Genomic DNA, 14,463 nt, shown 5'->3' on the forward strand with positions numbered 1-14,463 from the left:
ATTTCATTCACCGATGCTTACACTCAATTATACACAGCTGCATTAAGCTACTTGTATTCGTATTATAAACCTTTGTTTTATCTCATGGCTAAATTATAATGAAACGATTTTTTTAAATCGAATCTACAAACGTGCATGCAAAATGATCACGTGCTTGCATTTAATTAACATAACATACCTTTCCATATGGATCAAATATACTTCTATGCCACATGTCAACACAGACAACATCTCCCTCAAAGTCATCCTTACTTTGCCACCAGAATCGTCGGATTTTTGAAACAATTCTCCAGAACCATGGGTCAAACCTTGCAAGGTTGAGGTCACAAGGACATTCCGGTAAGTAGATAGACATGATTTCGTGATACGTATTTTTAATTGTAATATGTTGATTGTACCAATGTATGCAATCCAACTCGTCATGGGATTTCCATATTCCGGGTTTAGTCACTAGTTTCAATAAAAGTCCCTCGACATCTAAAACAAGACATATATACACATTATTTCATATCATCCCTCAAAAAGCCATACCAGCCCTCTATATCATCCCCCACAAAAACAAACGTTCTATACACCTGAAACGTCATCAGTAAATAAACTAGTATTAAAATGGCTGCCGCAGTGAAAACAGATATGGAAATTTCTATATGTTTATGTTGACATTTTTAAAGTCAGTACGTGTAGGAAAAATCAACGAGTTAACGCCATTTTATTGTGACTGTCTCTATGCTCAGAATCCTTGTAGCTTTTATTGTATTATTATTGAATAACATTCACCCTGAATTTTATTTATAATGAAGAATAATAATTAATTGGAAAAGTTTATGTATACGTAGTATATTTATGTTGTTCTTTTTTCTTGTTTTGTTCCAATCATGTTATTTACTTTTATTACAAAGTATTCAACTTCGTGTAGACAATTATTTGTACGAGCAGCAGACACACAACGCCCTTGTTAATGCCAAATACAGTTCATTGTTTGAGCGACGCACACTACTTAAACTATATCGCATTATATTTACTTACTCCTAGTTTTAGAAAATAGATCCATCTGAAGAGCGCTTGGTGTGAACGAATATGGATTTGTACTGGTAATTTTCGTGTCTGCGTTATAGTATCCAACCCAAACATTGACATCTTTAACACGTTCTGATTGTAGTGTCCACTGCATTAAATCTCTTGGATAAATGTACAGGAAGAATGTCGTAAGTCCATCCGAAACGAGAGCGAGCTGGAAAGATGCTCTCTGAAACAGTCAAGGGTTCATTTATGTAATGCTACACATTTAACAGTATAAGATCAGTAAATTAGTACATATAAGTTTTTTGGTTTACGCATTGACTTAGAGCTAAATGTATATTTATTTAGGATCATCACATTTTACCCAACTCGGTTGGGAGGGGAATATGTTCATGTAGTTTTATTTCAAGTCGAATAAAACACTTTACTGGTTTTTACAAATAATACAAAAAATTTTTTTTTCTTAAATAAAAACTCTATTTTTATAATTACGTATGCATTGTACAATAAATAGTAACATTTTGGAAATCGGGTTAAAAGCAATATTAATTTTGGGACTTCTTCTATGCACTGTAAAATTTTAGAAATTCTTCACTAGCAATGGAATCACCTGTTGTAAAATATCATGATTGAGATTTACTGAACGCATTACGGTAGTTTATCCATCGTATGTGGTGTAATATATTTTATTTTCACTACCTTACCACAAAACTGCTTATCGTTATTATTAATAAATCTGTAATTTCTGTAATGTCTATTGTAACGCCAGGTTATATAAAACAATATAAACTTACTGATGAGGACTGGAATGTGGTCTGAAGCGGTGAAACCTTGTTCCAGTCGGCAATAAGCAGAAACTTCGGTTCAAATGAGGGCAAACCTCCGAATGTCCTGACAAGATATCTGACCATTTCAATATCACGCGTCTCTTCCTCATTAAATGGAAAGTCATGTAAAATATCAATTGTTCGATAGGAAATTGATTGGGATATATGTGTGTTTATTTCAGCATAGTACGCAGCGATGATTGGAACATCCTTGAAGCCGTTACCATAGCTACCATTAGGACCACTGGTGTTCGGAGGTCCAGGGTTGGTGTGTGGTTTATCAAAACTTACGTAGCCATTAGCGCAAACCTGAATGAATAAAAAGGTTAATGTATACAATTAGATTCAAGCATGGATGTTTTTGTTTCTTTTCAATGAGAATTATTGTACTCGTTTCAAACCATTTGACAATAGAACAATATGATTTCTAAATGTATGCTTCTGAGCTTCACTGTTCATTTTAATGATGACACGACCCACTGCGTTTATTTGTTGTTTATAGTTTTAATAACTGACGCTTGCAATACAAATAAAACACGCGTAATGCTCAACAGGTCATGCCGCATATGACGATTGGTAATACACATAATCATTCTTGCATAATAAGCATATTTTCTTATTGCTTAACCTTTACATATTTTGCTTGCTGTAGTAACGTACCATTTACTTAGCCGTGTCAAAATGTTTGAAATGAAAACACCATAATGACACCAAAATGTACGAATCATCTTGAGAGTTTTCTATTAACACAAATATATTTGTCAGTTTTCCCAAAGTTACATCGACATTTAAGAAATATCTTACATATCCATTTTTACGGATCGAATGGAAAGGAAAGTTCTTACATATATTTTATATCTTATCCGATCGAACACAGGTATTCCTGGTGTAAACCTAATAGGGTTACTGCATTGCTGCGTGACGGCGACGTTTTTTGAAGAGACGTTGTCAAAAGGAAATAGTGGCACTGAAATAGAAAGCTCAATTTGAATACACGTATCGTTTAAAACAACGTAATTATTAAGGAAAAAGTTTCTTTATTATAATGTAGCCAGCCCACTGAGCACATTAGACACCTAGATTGATGAACATCTTAACTCCAGGTTCCTCCCCCTTATGTGGACATGGCGGTAACAGTTACCCATTAACTTAACTAGTTAACTGGTCAGCAAACGGCCATATTAAAATAACCCCCGTTTATGATTCGATCCTTCGACCTAGGAGTTAGGGTGCTCGTAGAGGCGAACGACCTAACCGCTAGATCCCAGAGGCGGTTAAAAATACATATAAATTAAGTTCATAATAATATAGCAATAAATATATAGACAATATTAAAAAATGCGACAACAAGGTTAAACATACTTCTGTCACAGTAGTTTGTCCTGTCGTCATAAACTCCAGTCTTGCAAGAACAAACTCCTTCATCGCATTCTGCATTAGGAGCCAAACAGTATTTTTTGTTGCCACAAGCGCCGTCGATGGGCGCTTTAAAGAGAGTGTATCGTGATTAACACAGTTATACTTTGATCCAAGGTAGGAAGCATTGACTTGTTTAAAAAACAACACTGTTGCAAAATTATAGAATGATCCTAATGTAGTAATATACTTATTTAACATTTACTCAAATAAATATACTAAGGGTTACATTTATACAAACTTACATTTTTGCACACAGATTGGAAAGTCGGTGCTCCATTCTCCGGAACTTTCGCAATTGATGGACATTTCTCCAACAAGAAGATACCCATCATTGCAGTTAAACGTCACGGTGGAGCCAAACGTTAATGAATATGGTTCGACAATGTCACCATTAATTGATGTTTCAATTACAGGACATTCTAAAGAGGAAATGAAAAAAGTTGAAATTTCAAACAGACTGCAAGGAACCTTTTTCCGTTATTTTCAATTATATAATTGATTTGTAAAGCCAAATCTAAACAATATAAAAGTATTGAGTGAAATTCATATAATTTAAAACTAAAAATCATATTTATTACAATAGTGTACTTTTAATGTCACAGCTCGGGTAGTCACTCCATTTGCTTCCATCCAAACATGTTATTCTAGAGTCCCCATTAAGATCGTAACCGAGAAAACATTGAACTTCTGCGCTGTCACCGAATTGTGTTCCAGTATTGAAGAGAACTTTGCCGTTGTCGATGGTTAAATTTCCACAATCTAAAAAATAACAAAGTATAGGAAGCTTGATAAAAATAATAATTTCGGAACTTTGTTAGAAATGCATTATGGAAGGCCTTTTTATAATGGTGTTTTTACCATGAAGCACACACGACACATTTCCCCATCCATTAGCTGTGCACAGGATTTCACCAGAACCATCAAGCGAGTAACCCTCATTGCAAACAATTGATGCATTGTTTCCAAAGGTGGTGTTACCAAACGTTGTAACATGTCCGTTAGCAACAGATGGTGGCCCACAATCTGATAAAGTACACAATCACATTCCTTTAACTTATTCTGTATAATAAAAATTGCTTCAAAAGCAATGTTTCTATTACGTTGAAAACGCACGTATTATATAAGTTATATAAAGCAGGATTTTCCTTTGAATTCAGGACTACTGTCCCTTTGGTATAGTTGTATGAACGAACCAATATGAGTGAGCATAAGATGAGCATTTTGAAAATGATATATTGACAAACAAGTTATAAAAATTGAAGTGCGTTTCGGATATTGCGTTTAAGTCATCAAACGTAATAGGGTTATGTATGTTTAACTTTCACCTAAAGAGTCACAGACAGGGCTTTCGCTCCAGGTTCCGTCTTCCTGACATTTTATGACAGGGTTGCCAGGAATCTCTAAGCCGTCGTCACATGATATAAGTACAATAGTTCCGAACGTGGTTATGGTAGTGTTTCTCTGGCCCCTTCTTGGGGTTGGATCTCCACATTCTGATACAATATTAAAATTGTTATTGAGTCAGTAATAAAGATCAGGTATTACATAGAAAACTATCTACATTTTATGACTTGATGTAGGACACGCTCCACATTACTAAGTGTGAATGACACAGCTGCTTATAAATTGTTTGAAAAATATTTCTATATTTTATTGTCTCTCAAATTAAACAAGTGTATATGTGAAGCAGTAACGGAATGTACATTTTCTCATTTATCTAAACAACTTTTGAACAAACAAACCTCTTATATCACAGGAAGGAATTCCACTCCAAGTTCCGTTAGCAAGACATTTGACTGGAGTTGTCCCCACTGGTAGATACCCAATATCACAGCTAACAAGAGCAATCTCGCCAAATGTTGTAATATTCCCAATATTGACATGTGCATGTTCAGTCTCTATCGGCCCACAATCTAAATAAAGAAATAATTTGAATAAATTTTCAATGTTTTTTATCGCGTATTATAGAAAATTTTAGAGCTTACAACTAATAGTTGTAAAACTAATACACGAATTCTAATAAACCGCTTTTAAGCAATATTGGAGAGGAATTTACGTGTGTCTTATTAATATATTAAGCGCCCAACCAAGTGTACGTGTATGTATATGAAAAATAAAACATCCAACATGAGATTGTCTTACCCACAATTGCACATATTGTGCTATCTGACCACTGCAGATTCTCTTTGCACCATATGACTGAAGTCCCCTTGATGTTATACCCCTCGTCACACGCAATTTCTACAATTTCATTAAATGTGTTCTTTGAAACATTGCTTCTCCCGTTTTCTGGTGTAGGGTCGCCACAATCTGTAATACAAGGAACAATTGCAACCAAACATACAACATACGTTCTAGTAACAGTTAAGTATTTCAAAACAATATAATACATTCAGTTAAACGTTAAACGTACCTACAAGGTATGTACAATAAAGTGAGGGTTAGAGTGAACACCAACTAAGGGTTTCATTTCAATCATTACTTTACAGTTTTGCGTTCTCCTCCCGATATGTAAAATAGTTAAATATACCAATTAAAGGACACTCTGGTCGACTATTCCATGTAGCGTTCCTCTGACAATTTATGAATTGATCGCCTACTAAGTAGTGTCCGTAGTCGCAAGATACTTCTAAAACTGTGCCGTATGAAAACTGTGTCCCGTTGATCGAGCCATTGTTTGGCGTTGGGTCATCACATACTGAAACATATTTTTAATTCGTTCGGATATGTTTTATAACATATAAAACATGATATAAAATAAAATGCATTCTGATATTAGCGTCTTTTTATTAGTTTTCATTAAAAAATCATGAACTCAATTTTGTTCATCCCAAGTGAAACTTGATACTTGTTTATTTGCTTAAACGCCTATTTCTTCATATAAATATATATTCAATGGCGTTGTACAATAATGAATTAGAAGATAATAAAAGCAAAAAAGCAATACAGACACAAGCATTAAATAACGAGTAATCAATGAATAATCACGAATATTTGCTCTCAGTGCATTAGATACATAGTCCAATGCATAGTATATAAATTATATACAACATGTAAATACATGATCGGTGTTCACGAACGTGTAAACAGAAAACAACACATGTACAAGTGCATATGCTGATGCCATACATATTGTACACAGGAAAACATTTTTAAGGTTTTAATATTAATTAAAGTTCACACAGCTTTTAAATTAATAAAAATATACCTGTGCATTTTACAGCCACATCTTGAAAGTGTGAACAGTCATCATATGTAACATACGAGCAGTTGTTAATGTGCGTGTCAGATGAACCACATAAAAGATCGTCGACAAATACCGGCCCTGTCCCACCGCTGTATTCACCATTCAAATACACGGCTTGTGCTGGACTAAAAGGTATTTGAATTAACAATGGAAAACATACATTACTCTTATTGGTATGAAAAACAAATTAACGTCGACAACTTTTAAAGTTGACTTTACCCATTTATAAGCCTTGAATGAAATTGCAGATGCCCAGACATAAAGGACAAAGCACATAACGAGTAGAGTTAGAAATAACGATCACCTGACACACATGGAACGCAGCCAGTTGGATCAATAGCATTGCTATGAACGTATACTTTGATTATTTGATACGCTGTGGTGATGTCCTTGTTTGTCACAGCGTGCAAATTAAGCAGACAGACTTTTGCTGTGGCTATGCCAAGGTACGTTATAAAAATAAACACGTAGGCTTATGAAAATGCCTGCAAATTATGTTTTGCTTGCATTTGGGGTGTTCTTGCATTTTAAAGCAAATGAAATAAGCTTTTATCTCAATAAGCATCATGATCTTATTCACCTTAATCATAGTAATGTTAAACATAGCATTTAAACTCACGGGAAGCCAATCATGTTGCAAATAACGTGAGCCTCTTTCATGCCAAATCCATCTTTGCATATAGTGCCCCAAATGTCCATTGACTTGATCTCAACCCTTCCTTCCATTTTACTCTGGCCTCCAGAAAGGCGAACGTCTTGGATATTAAGGGGCCTGCCTATTATTAAATAATGTCATAACATGTGTGTGTAAAGTATTGCAAATGATCTTACAAGATCAAGATTCCCAAAGTAACAAGAGGTTTAGATTACATAAAAGAAGTTTGTTACTGCAAATATATTTTGGGGAAACACATATTAACACATAAAATATTATATTTAAAAGCAGACTGAGTCGACAAAAAGCGATCGTTGCGGAAATGTTTTGTTCAGAAAAACAACTTGTAGCTGCTTACTGTATTCTTGACATTTCCCTTCTGTAACCCATGCTCCGTTTGCATGGTCGCACGTCATTTTTAATTCGCCAACATACGTTTTATAATAGGAGCAATCAGCGTACAAAGATGAGCCATGGTATGTGAAATAACCGACTCCCCAAAAGGCAATATCTGGTTGACCACATTCTATTTGTAAAAATAAAGTGTTATATATAGCGTGCGGAATTTCTGTTCTGTTTAACAATAGTTTGATACAAGTATTTGATTATTCATTAATTCAACTTAAATACGCACAATGATTTTGTGCAACATATGATTCCGCATACATGTCATAAAGAAGTCTTATTGATTTGATTTTTTTTTAATAACGAACATTTACCATTGCATACGACCGAGACATCTCTTGAATGATCACAAAACCCAACAGAATGATATGGACACTGGTACAGAAACGTGTTTGTTTCACCACAAAAGAGACGGTCAATGTGAATTGGACCTGTTCCTTCCCCATATCTGGCTCCCGTAAAGTAATACGCCGCGCCGAAACTGAAAGATAATATAATAATAATAAAGAAGTTGCACAAAACAACGTGAACGTGTACGGTACACGAACATGCAAAATGTTCGCTCTTTCTATCCCCAACTCTCTCACGAGGCGATAAGTTTTTGTTGAATTATTCATTATTTCATGCAGTAAACTATGTAAATGTGGACCAGCAGATAATATACCTTTGATTGTAGGTCTTGCATATCACTTCTGCGTCCTCAAGATCAAATAAGCTATCGCAAATGGTGCCATAAGTTCCATTCACCTCAATTTCTACACGACCTTTATACACCCCATCGCCATCAACAAGACGGACGGTCGATATGTTCAAGGTCGGACCTTTATTTAGAATACATGTGTAAATTGAAAAGGATGCAACTGCATCGGGAAACAAATGTATACAAAAATGTAGTATTTCAAGTTAAACAAAACAATGTTCATGCAAAATATCTATCTTCCAGAATGTTATTGTAACGAACCTTTTTGATTTTTAAAACACATTTAAAGGAAGCATGTTCGATAATATTGGCAGGGGCTCGTTTTAGAACTGTATCACTATTGACCATGTGTTACATAAACCTTACCGTAGAAATCACAGACACCAGTTTGCGACCAAATACCGTCAGTACATTCAATTACAGGATCATCCAGCAAATACTCATAGTGGCAATGGATCGTTGCTATGGTTCCGTTTGTCGAGTATGTTACTTCGCCGTCTTCTTGTGGAGGACCGCATTCTGTTGAACAAAATTGTGTTGTTGTTGTTGTTTTTTTGCTCGTTCATATGTGCTGTTTGCTTCAATTCTTTGAAATGTTAACTGAAGTTATTTCCAATACATGATTTATTCAATTTTGACGTGTTATTATAATAATCATATACCTATATTGCTTTATAAGGAAAACGGTGAATGTTAGATCTTACACAAAAAATAAATCGGAATCATCAAATGTCCTACAATTATTCCAAATGACACGACAGTTCTATAACCACTGTTGTTTTAATCCAGGCATTATCACAAAGCAAATGGTGTTGGCAAGGCAAAATAATATTTTAAAAGATCGATATACTCTAAAAAGGTTCCATTTTTTTTTATTTATTTCAGTTTGAGTAGTGTTTTTGGCATGTAAAATCTCCGTCATACACATGAAACTTCCTTGGACGGTTTGAAACACAACTACCAAACGTTGTAGAAATAAACGTTGCTGCTATTATCAAAACACTGTAGAATATTCCTTATTTCATTATGTTTAATATTTTCAACACATAGAGAGTATAAACTATTTTAAACAATAAATTCATATACATTATTGCATAGTACTTGTTCGCCAGAAAGTAAATTGTGGTGATAAATGAAATTGCATGCGGCTGACTATATTAATGTCAAGTAATGAGGGATGGATACACCTGTCGCATGATTTTGACAGAAAATGTGTTGTTGCTTTTCCTTCTTGAGGACATAAAGTGACGAGATCTTAAAGTGTTGGACACAGTGCATTCATAGTGGTCCCCTATTTATTTCGAAATGTTAAAGGACGTTATCAGTGAATGAAGCAATTAATGGTGGTAGTGTTATTTTCCAATAAGGTTTTCGTGTTAAAATCGTATGCAATTCACTTGTGACACGACACAATAATCAATGAAAAAAACAACATGCATACAAAAGATATAAAAATATCATAAATTGTGAAACGACTTATCAGTATGAACGTTGTATATTCAATGCAGTCAACTGTAGTCACCTGAGCACACAAGTGAAACGATATCGGACGATGAACATGACAGCGGAGTGCCATGATTGCAATCCTGTATGTGATAATCGTATTCGTCACAATGCAAATACTGAAACATAATAGGGCCGGAACCAGATCCGTGTGTTGAGTTTGTAAAGTACTCCAATAATCTGAAAATATACATAATAGACATTGACGGGTAAACGTTTTTTTAGGGCAAACAAATACACTCGTTTAGCATTAGCTAATAGGTTTAACCACATTTACATAAATATCATCTTTGAGAAAACTTAGTTCCCAATAAATGTAATATTATAATTTAGGATCGAATGAATCGTTCAGAAAAAGTGCTGTGTTTTTTTTAACACCACCCGTTGTTGTCTGGTCTATGTATATGAATTTAATTATAAATGTTTCAAGAACATTTCGTTTAACGTTCAAAATTACAAGGCTGAAATTGAAGCCCGTTCTTGCGCTTGAAACAAACGTCAGTTAGCACAGGGATGGAATTTCAACATTTTTCGAAATGATTTTAGGTTTGTTTACATGTTGGCTTGTTTGTTGGAAAACTTTAAGAGTCTGGCAGCCAGAGTCGAACGCCCTGCATGGTGGTGTTTAGAAAATGTGTTTGCATATTTTGGTAGCCTAGATACTCCAAGAATCCGATTGATGGCCTCGCACCACCTTTGGTATTTTGATTTATTCAAGATGGCATTAATTTTGGCACCCGCTTGGTCCCAATGTACACTATTTAAACACATATGTGCATGCACTTTGGCAAGTAGTCGGAAGACGATACATGTTTGGTTTTAAAAAAGAGGAAATGTGTAATGGTACATCAAAATATATTACAAATGATAAATATTCATAACGGCTCCCAACATATCTGTCAACTGTACTAAATGTTTAATTTCTTACTAACTGCTCCATATCTGACTGGTATTTTTTTATTAAAACATCCTTTTAACATTAAACTCAACATCAAAATGATATCCAAAGTGACCGCCGAAATTTGGAATGTCATTTAAAATTGTGCAGTGGCCTTATATTTGGTCATAAACCATAGCAGTGATTTGGTTAACATTGGACAACTTAACTTAAACGTTATGAGAATGCATTTTGGACCAAATTAATTTCAATATTGCGTCCAAGATGACATCCAAAACAAAACAAAATGAGGTATAATTTTAAAAAGCCATGTTTTCTAGGAAATAAGAAATCATTTTAGGCTCTAAGTCGATACGTCTGAAGCATTGTAGGCATATAATAAAAAAAGAAAACAAATGCTTATTTCAATATAAGACTTGAACATCAAACGAAAATATGCCATTCATGCTCACTCGTGTTCTTGTTCACTCGGTGAAATATATTGCGAACTTATACTGAAACAATTTTTTATCCTCTATATATTATATTTTGTTACAATTTACTCTTTATTATTTCTACGGAAAAAACCTTGATCTGCTTAAAAAGATGAATTTGAAAAGATATTGTGAAAATGCAATCAAATGTGTTTAGATGCCAGCAACATATGAGGACTTGGTAATAGAAATTAAGCTGGACACTAGGGTCTCTGTATTATTTCGACCATTTAAGCATGGCTCTTTTATTGTCCTGATAAAGTCTAGTTTGGCCTCAGTTAGCAAAATATTTCTGAAGTTATTCTTTTATGAATAATCATTCTTGGTATTTCAAAATCCGCCACGTTTGTGCAACAAACAATCTTCGTAAAAGATAGCAAATGTCGGACTCATACCTGACGGTTGCAAAATATCTCTATCACTAACTGCATTTTAGTCATAATAGATCAAAGGGCTAAATCACAACCACAAATAAGAAAATATGGCACTTTTTGTAAAAAAATTATCCGACTTTGAGGACGTATGTCTATTTCCCCAACTTATATTCGTTCATTTATCCCATGTTTAGAGATAGCTTTCGAGATGTGTTTCAAACAGATCCATGGGCAACCATGGAGACACATTAATCCCTGTTCTTGTATAAGAGAGTTTTAAGATTGAAAACACGCATATCTATAAGAACAAGTACATGTTTGTGGCATTTTGATTCAATGCTGAATAATTTCGCATGCTTATAGTTTTATAAAATAATACTTATAAATTGATTATAAGACTGACTTTATAGCACAAACAATGCGCATATTTAATAGGAAATCCATTGTCATGATATATATTGGCAGCCAACTTTGATTCCATTCTTGACGCCATTTTCAGCTTGGTTTTTCCAAAATGTCACTTCATAGCACAGAAAATGCGCAAATTTAAAAGTCTATCATCATGGTATATATTAGTAGCCAACTTGGACTACGTTCTTGGGGCCATTTTGAACGTGGTTTGTTCGAATATCTGTTTGAATATGCAAATGCATAGCTTATTTTTGACAAACCATCGACATAATTGGAGAAGTTCTTAAGACATCTAACACTTTTTATGCCATAAGGACATAAACGCTAAAACGGAAAGCATATCTAATCACTTTAACATGTCTGAAGTACGTTTTAAAACTATGTCACATAAGAAAACTGTGACTTCTTTTGTGCATTATGTTGATAAATATCAGAGCTACTGTGTGATACGGAATCAGCACACTTTGTGTGATACGAATGTCAATATTTTATTGTATAAAGTTTTGAATTGTATCACTTCGGGAAGCCTGTGTTGAGACCATATCACATGAAACGTGGGTATATTTTATATTCTGTTTTATGATTTGTGTTAAATATTTAAGATAAAAAGAGGTATATTTATTATGGATAGACATTCGACCTATGTGTATTCTTTTGCTTAGGTTTACGAATACACACCAAGTTCTTGTGTGATCAGAAACCACAGGAAATGTGGAATTTCTGTTTGGGTGTTTATATGTAATGTATAAATCACGCAATAATGTAAACAAAACAATATCGGCAAAGAAATGCACTAGCCATTTTCACTGTTTGTAGATTTCAGCCTGTTCATAATAACATGATAATTTACTCCTTGCTCCGCAAGTCGTGATATGTAATTTTCGGCGCTCACTCGATGCTATATACTGCGATCGTATACTGAGGCAAACAATAAGCATATACATTACTATCACTACTTATCACTACTTACGACATGTTCATCATTCGACAAAGCGTATTTCCGTCTCTAAACCCAAATCTACCATCACAAACAGTTCCCCAGTAATCGTAATTTTCCTGGATTTCTACGCGGCCATCATATTTACTTGTTCCATCGACGAGGCGAACTCCCGTGACGTTTAATGGTCTTCTATTTTCTGTTATAATAAAATAAAAGCACTGAAAATGTTGAAAGGCTTTAGGCGCGACAAGTGATTTTTCTTTTTTAACAATTCTGTTTATCGATTGAATCCAAAAATTCATATGAGTGGCTTCAAACTTCTTTAATGATCTATTCCCCTCCATCCCTCACAAGGATTTACTTCAGATTATTCGGTGTCCTTTCTAATTCACATACACATTGAAATCTTATGAACATATTTAAATAAAGTGGTATTTTAATTTGCACTATGTTAAACCAGATAACATCAAACGTACTATTAAGTAACCCCGGTGCATTTATTATTTTAACATATCATGTCAAAAGGTAGATCTGACAGTACCTGATTTCGTTATACGGTTCTGAATTATGTAGGCCTGTAGGTACAGTTTAAAAGCAGATAGATGATATTATATATACATGTATTCCTTCCACTTGTACAGTTCATACAATCGAGTTTCTAAAGGGATTGGCTGAGTATAACCGAAGCACGAACTATATCCTATGATTGACGAGATATGAATTGAAATAGATTTTCCACCAATGCAGGTTTATTTTGGTTATATTGCTAAGCCTATATTGACTAACGACTGTGCTAAAAATGTAATGGTCAAACATATTCAAATCAAGGTCTCAACATCTGTACATAGTAGAGTATCATTTGTCATTTGTAACATTTTTGTAAAAAGCAATTGTCACCATTTAAATTTGATTTTTTTACAAAAAATGACATTCGCACTTTTATGTCTAAGTCGATTTAAAACGATATTGCAACCTTAACTTAGAGATATAAACAAATCGTACTGTAACAGGTTACTCCAAAATCTTCATTATGCGAGCATTCGCTACGGTCGTCAAATCCGCATTCCGCTATGCTATTTTCATTTCCAGTGCAAAAAAGGTTTTTTATATGAATGGGACCTGTTCCCCCAGGATTAAGTCCTTCAGAAAAGTGACTGAAAAATATACAGATAATAGATATATAACAGTAAAAGAGTCATAAAAAGTAACATTAAAATGTTTTTAATTAAATATTTATATAGTGAATATATGACAAATGCCTAACAAAAATGTATTGTTAAAGTGTTTGACAAATTGAAAAACACTCCGAGTAGCATTGTGTTATTTTACCCAAAACAGATTTACGACGATATCATTTAACTTAATTCTAATTAACTATTCCATTAATGTACTTTAAACATTAAGATAAAATTGCCCGTTATCAAAGGATTTTACAACCAAATAAACGCAAAACAAAAACGTATGAAACACTTCATGTTACAGTGGTTGTAAAATTATAAACATATTTTCTCAAAATACAAAATTAGTTATGATCGTTTCCCAGCTGTAATAGCATTTCTATGTAACATTACTTCATAACATTCCTGTTAAC

At 34.0% G+C, this 14,463-nt stretch overlaps 1 protein-coding gene across 5 annotated transcripts in view; it reads right to left on the minus strand.

The window, feature by feature from the left end:
• The window catches only part of LOC128220099 (uncharacterized), a 70,158-nt gene that overhangs the window by 34,188 nt on the left and 21,507 nt on the right, over positions 1-14,463 (minus strand). For all 5 annotated transcript variants that reach the window (XM_052928360.1, XM_052928358.1, XM_052928359.1 and 2 more), the window contains 21 exons: positions 13,875-14,026; positions 12,903-13,068; positions 9,796-9,956; positions 8,640-8,792; positions 8,238-8,394; positions 7,888-8,054; positions 7,527-7,694; positions 7,133-7,289; positions 6,475-6,638; positions 5,797-5,964; positions 5,409-5,576; positions 5,009-5,179; positions 4,592-4,759; positions 4,125-4,289; positions 3,855-4,025; positions 3,509-3,685; positions 3,210-3,332; positions 2,693-2,814; positions 1,815-2,156; positions 1,027-1,246; positions 179-477 (listed from right to left, as the gene is read on the minus strand). In XM_052928360.1, coding sequence (XP_052784320.1) covers positions 179-477; positions 1,027-1,246; positions 1,815-2,156; positions 2,693-2,814; positions 3,210-3,332; positions 3,509-3,685; positions 3,855-4,025; positions 4,125-4,289; positions 4,592-4,759; positions 5,009-5,179; positions 5,409-5,576; positions 5,797-5,964; positions 6,475-6,638; positions 7,133-7,289; positions 7,527-7,694; positions 7,888-8,054; positions 8,238-8,394; positions 8,640-8,792; positions 9,796-9,956; positions 12,903-13,068; positions 13,875-14,026 — 3,739 coding nt within the window. The remainder of the gene's footprint in view (positions 1-178; positions 478-1,026; positions 1,247-1,814; positions 2,157-2,692; positions 2,815-3,209; positions 3,333-3,508; positions 3,686-3,854; positions 4,026-4,124; positions 4,290-4,591; positions 4,760-5,008; positions 5,180-5,408; positions 5,577-5,796; positions 5,965-6,474; positions 6,639-7,132; positions 7,290-7,526; positions 7,695-7,887; positions 8,055-8,237; positions 8,395-8,639; positions 8,793-9,795; positions 9,957-12,902; positions 13,069-13,874; positions 14,027-14,463) is intronic.

The sequence above is a fragment of the Mya arenaria genome, chromosome 15 (assembly GCF_026914265.1).
Source record: "Mya arenaria isolate MELC-2E11 chromosome 15, ASM2691426v1".
Classification (NCBI taxonomy): Eukaryota; Metazoa; Mollusca; class Bivalvia; order Myida; family Myidae; genus Mya; species Mya arenaria.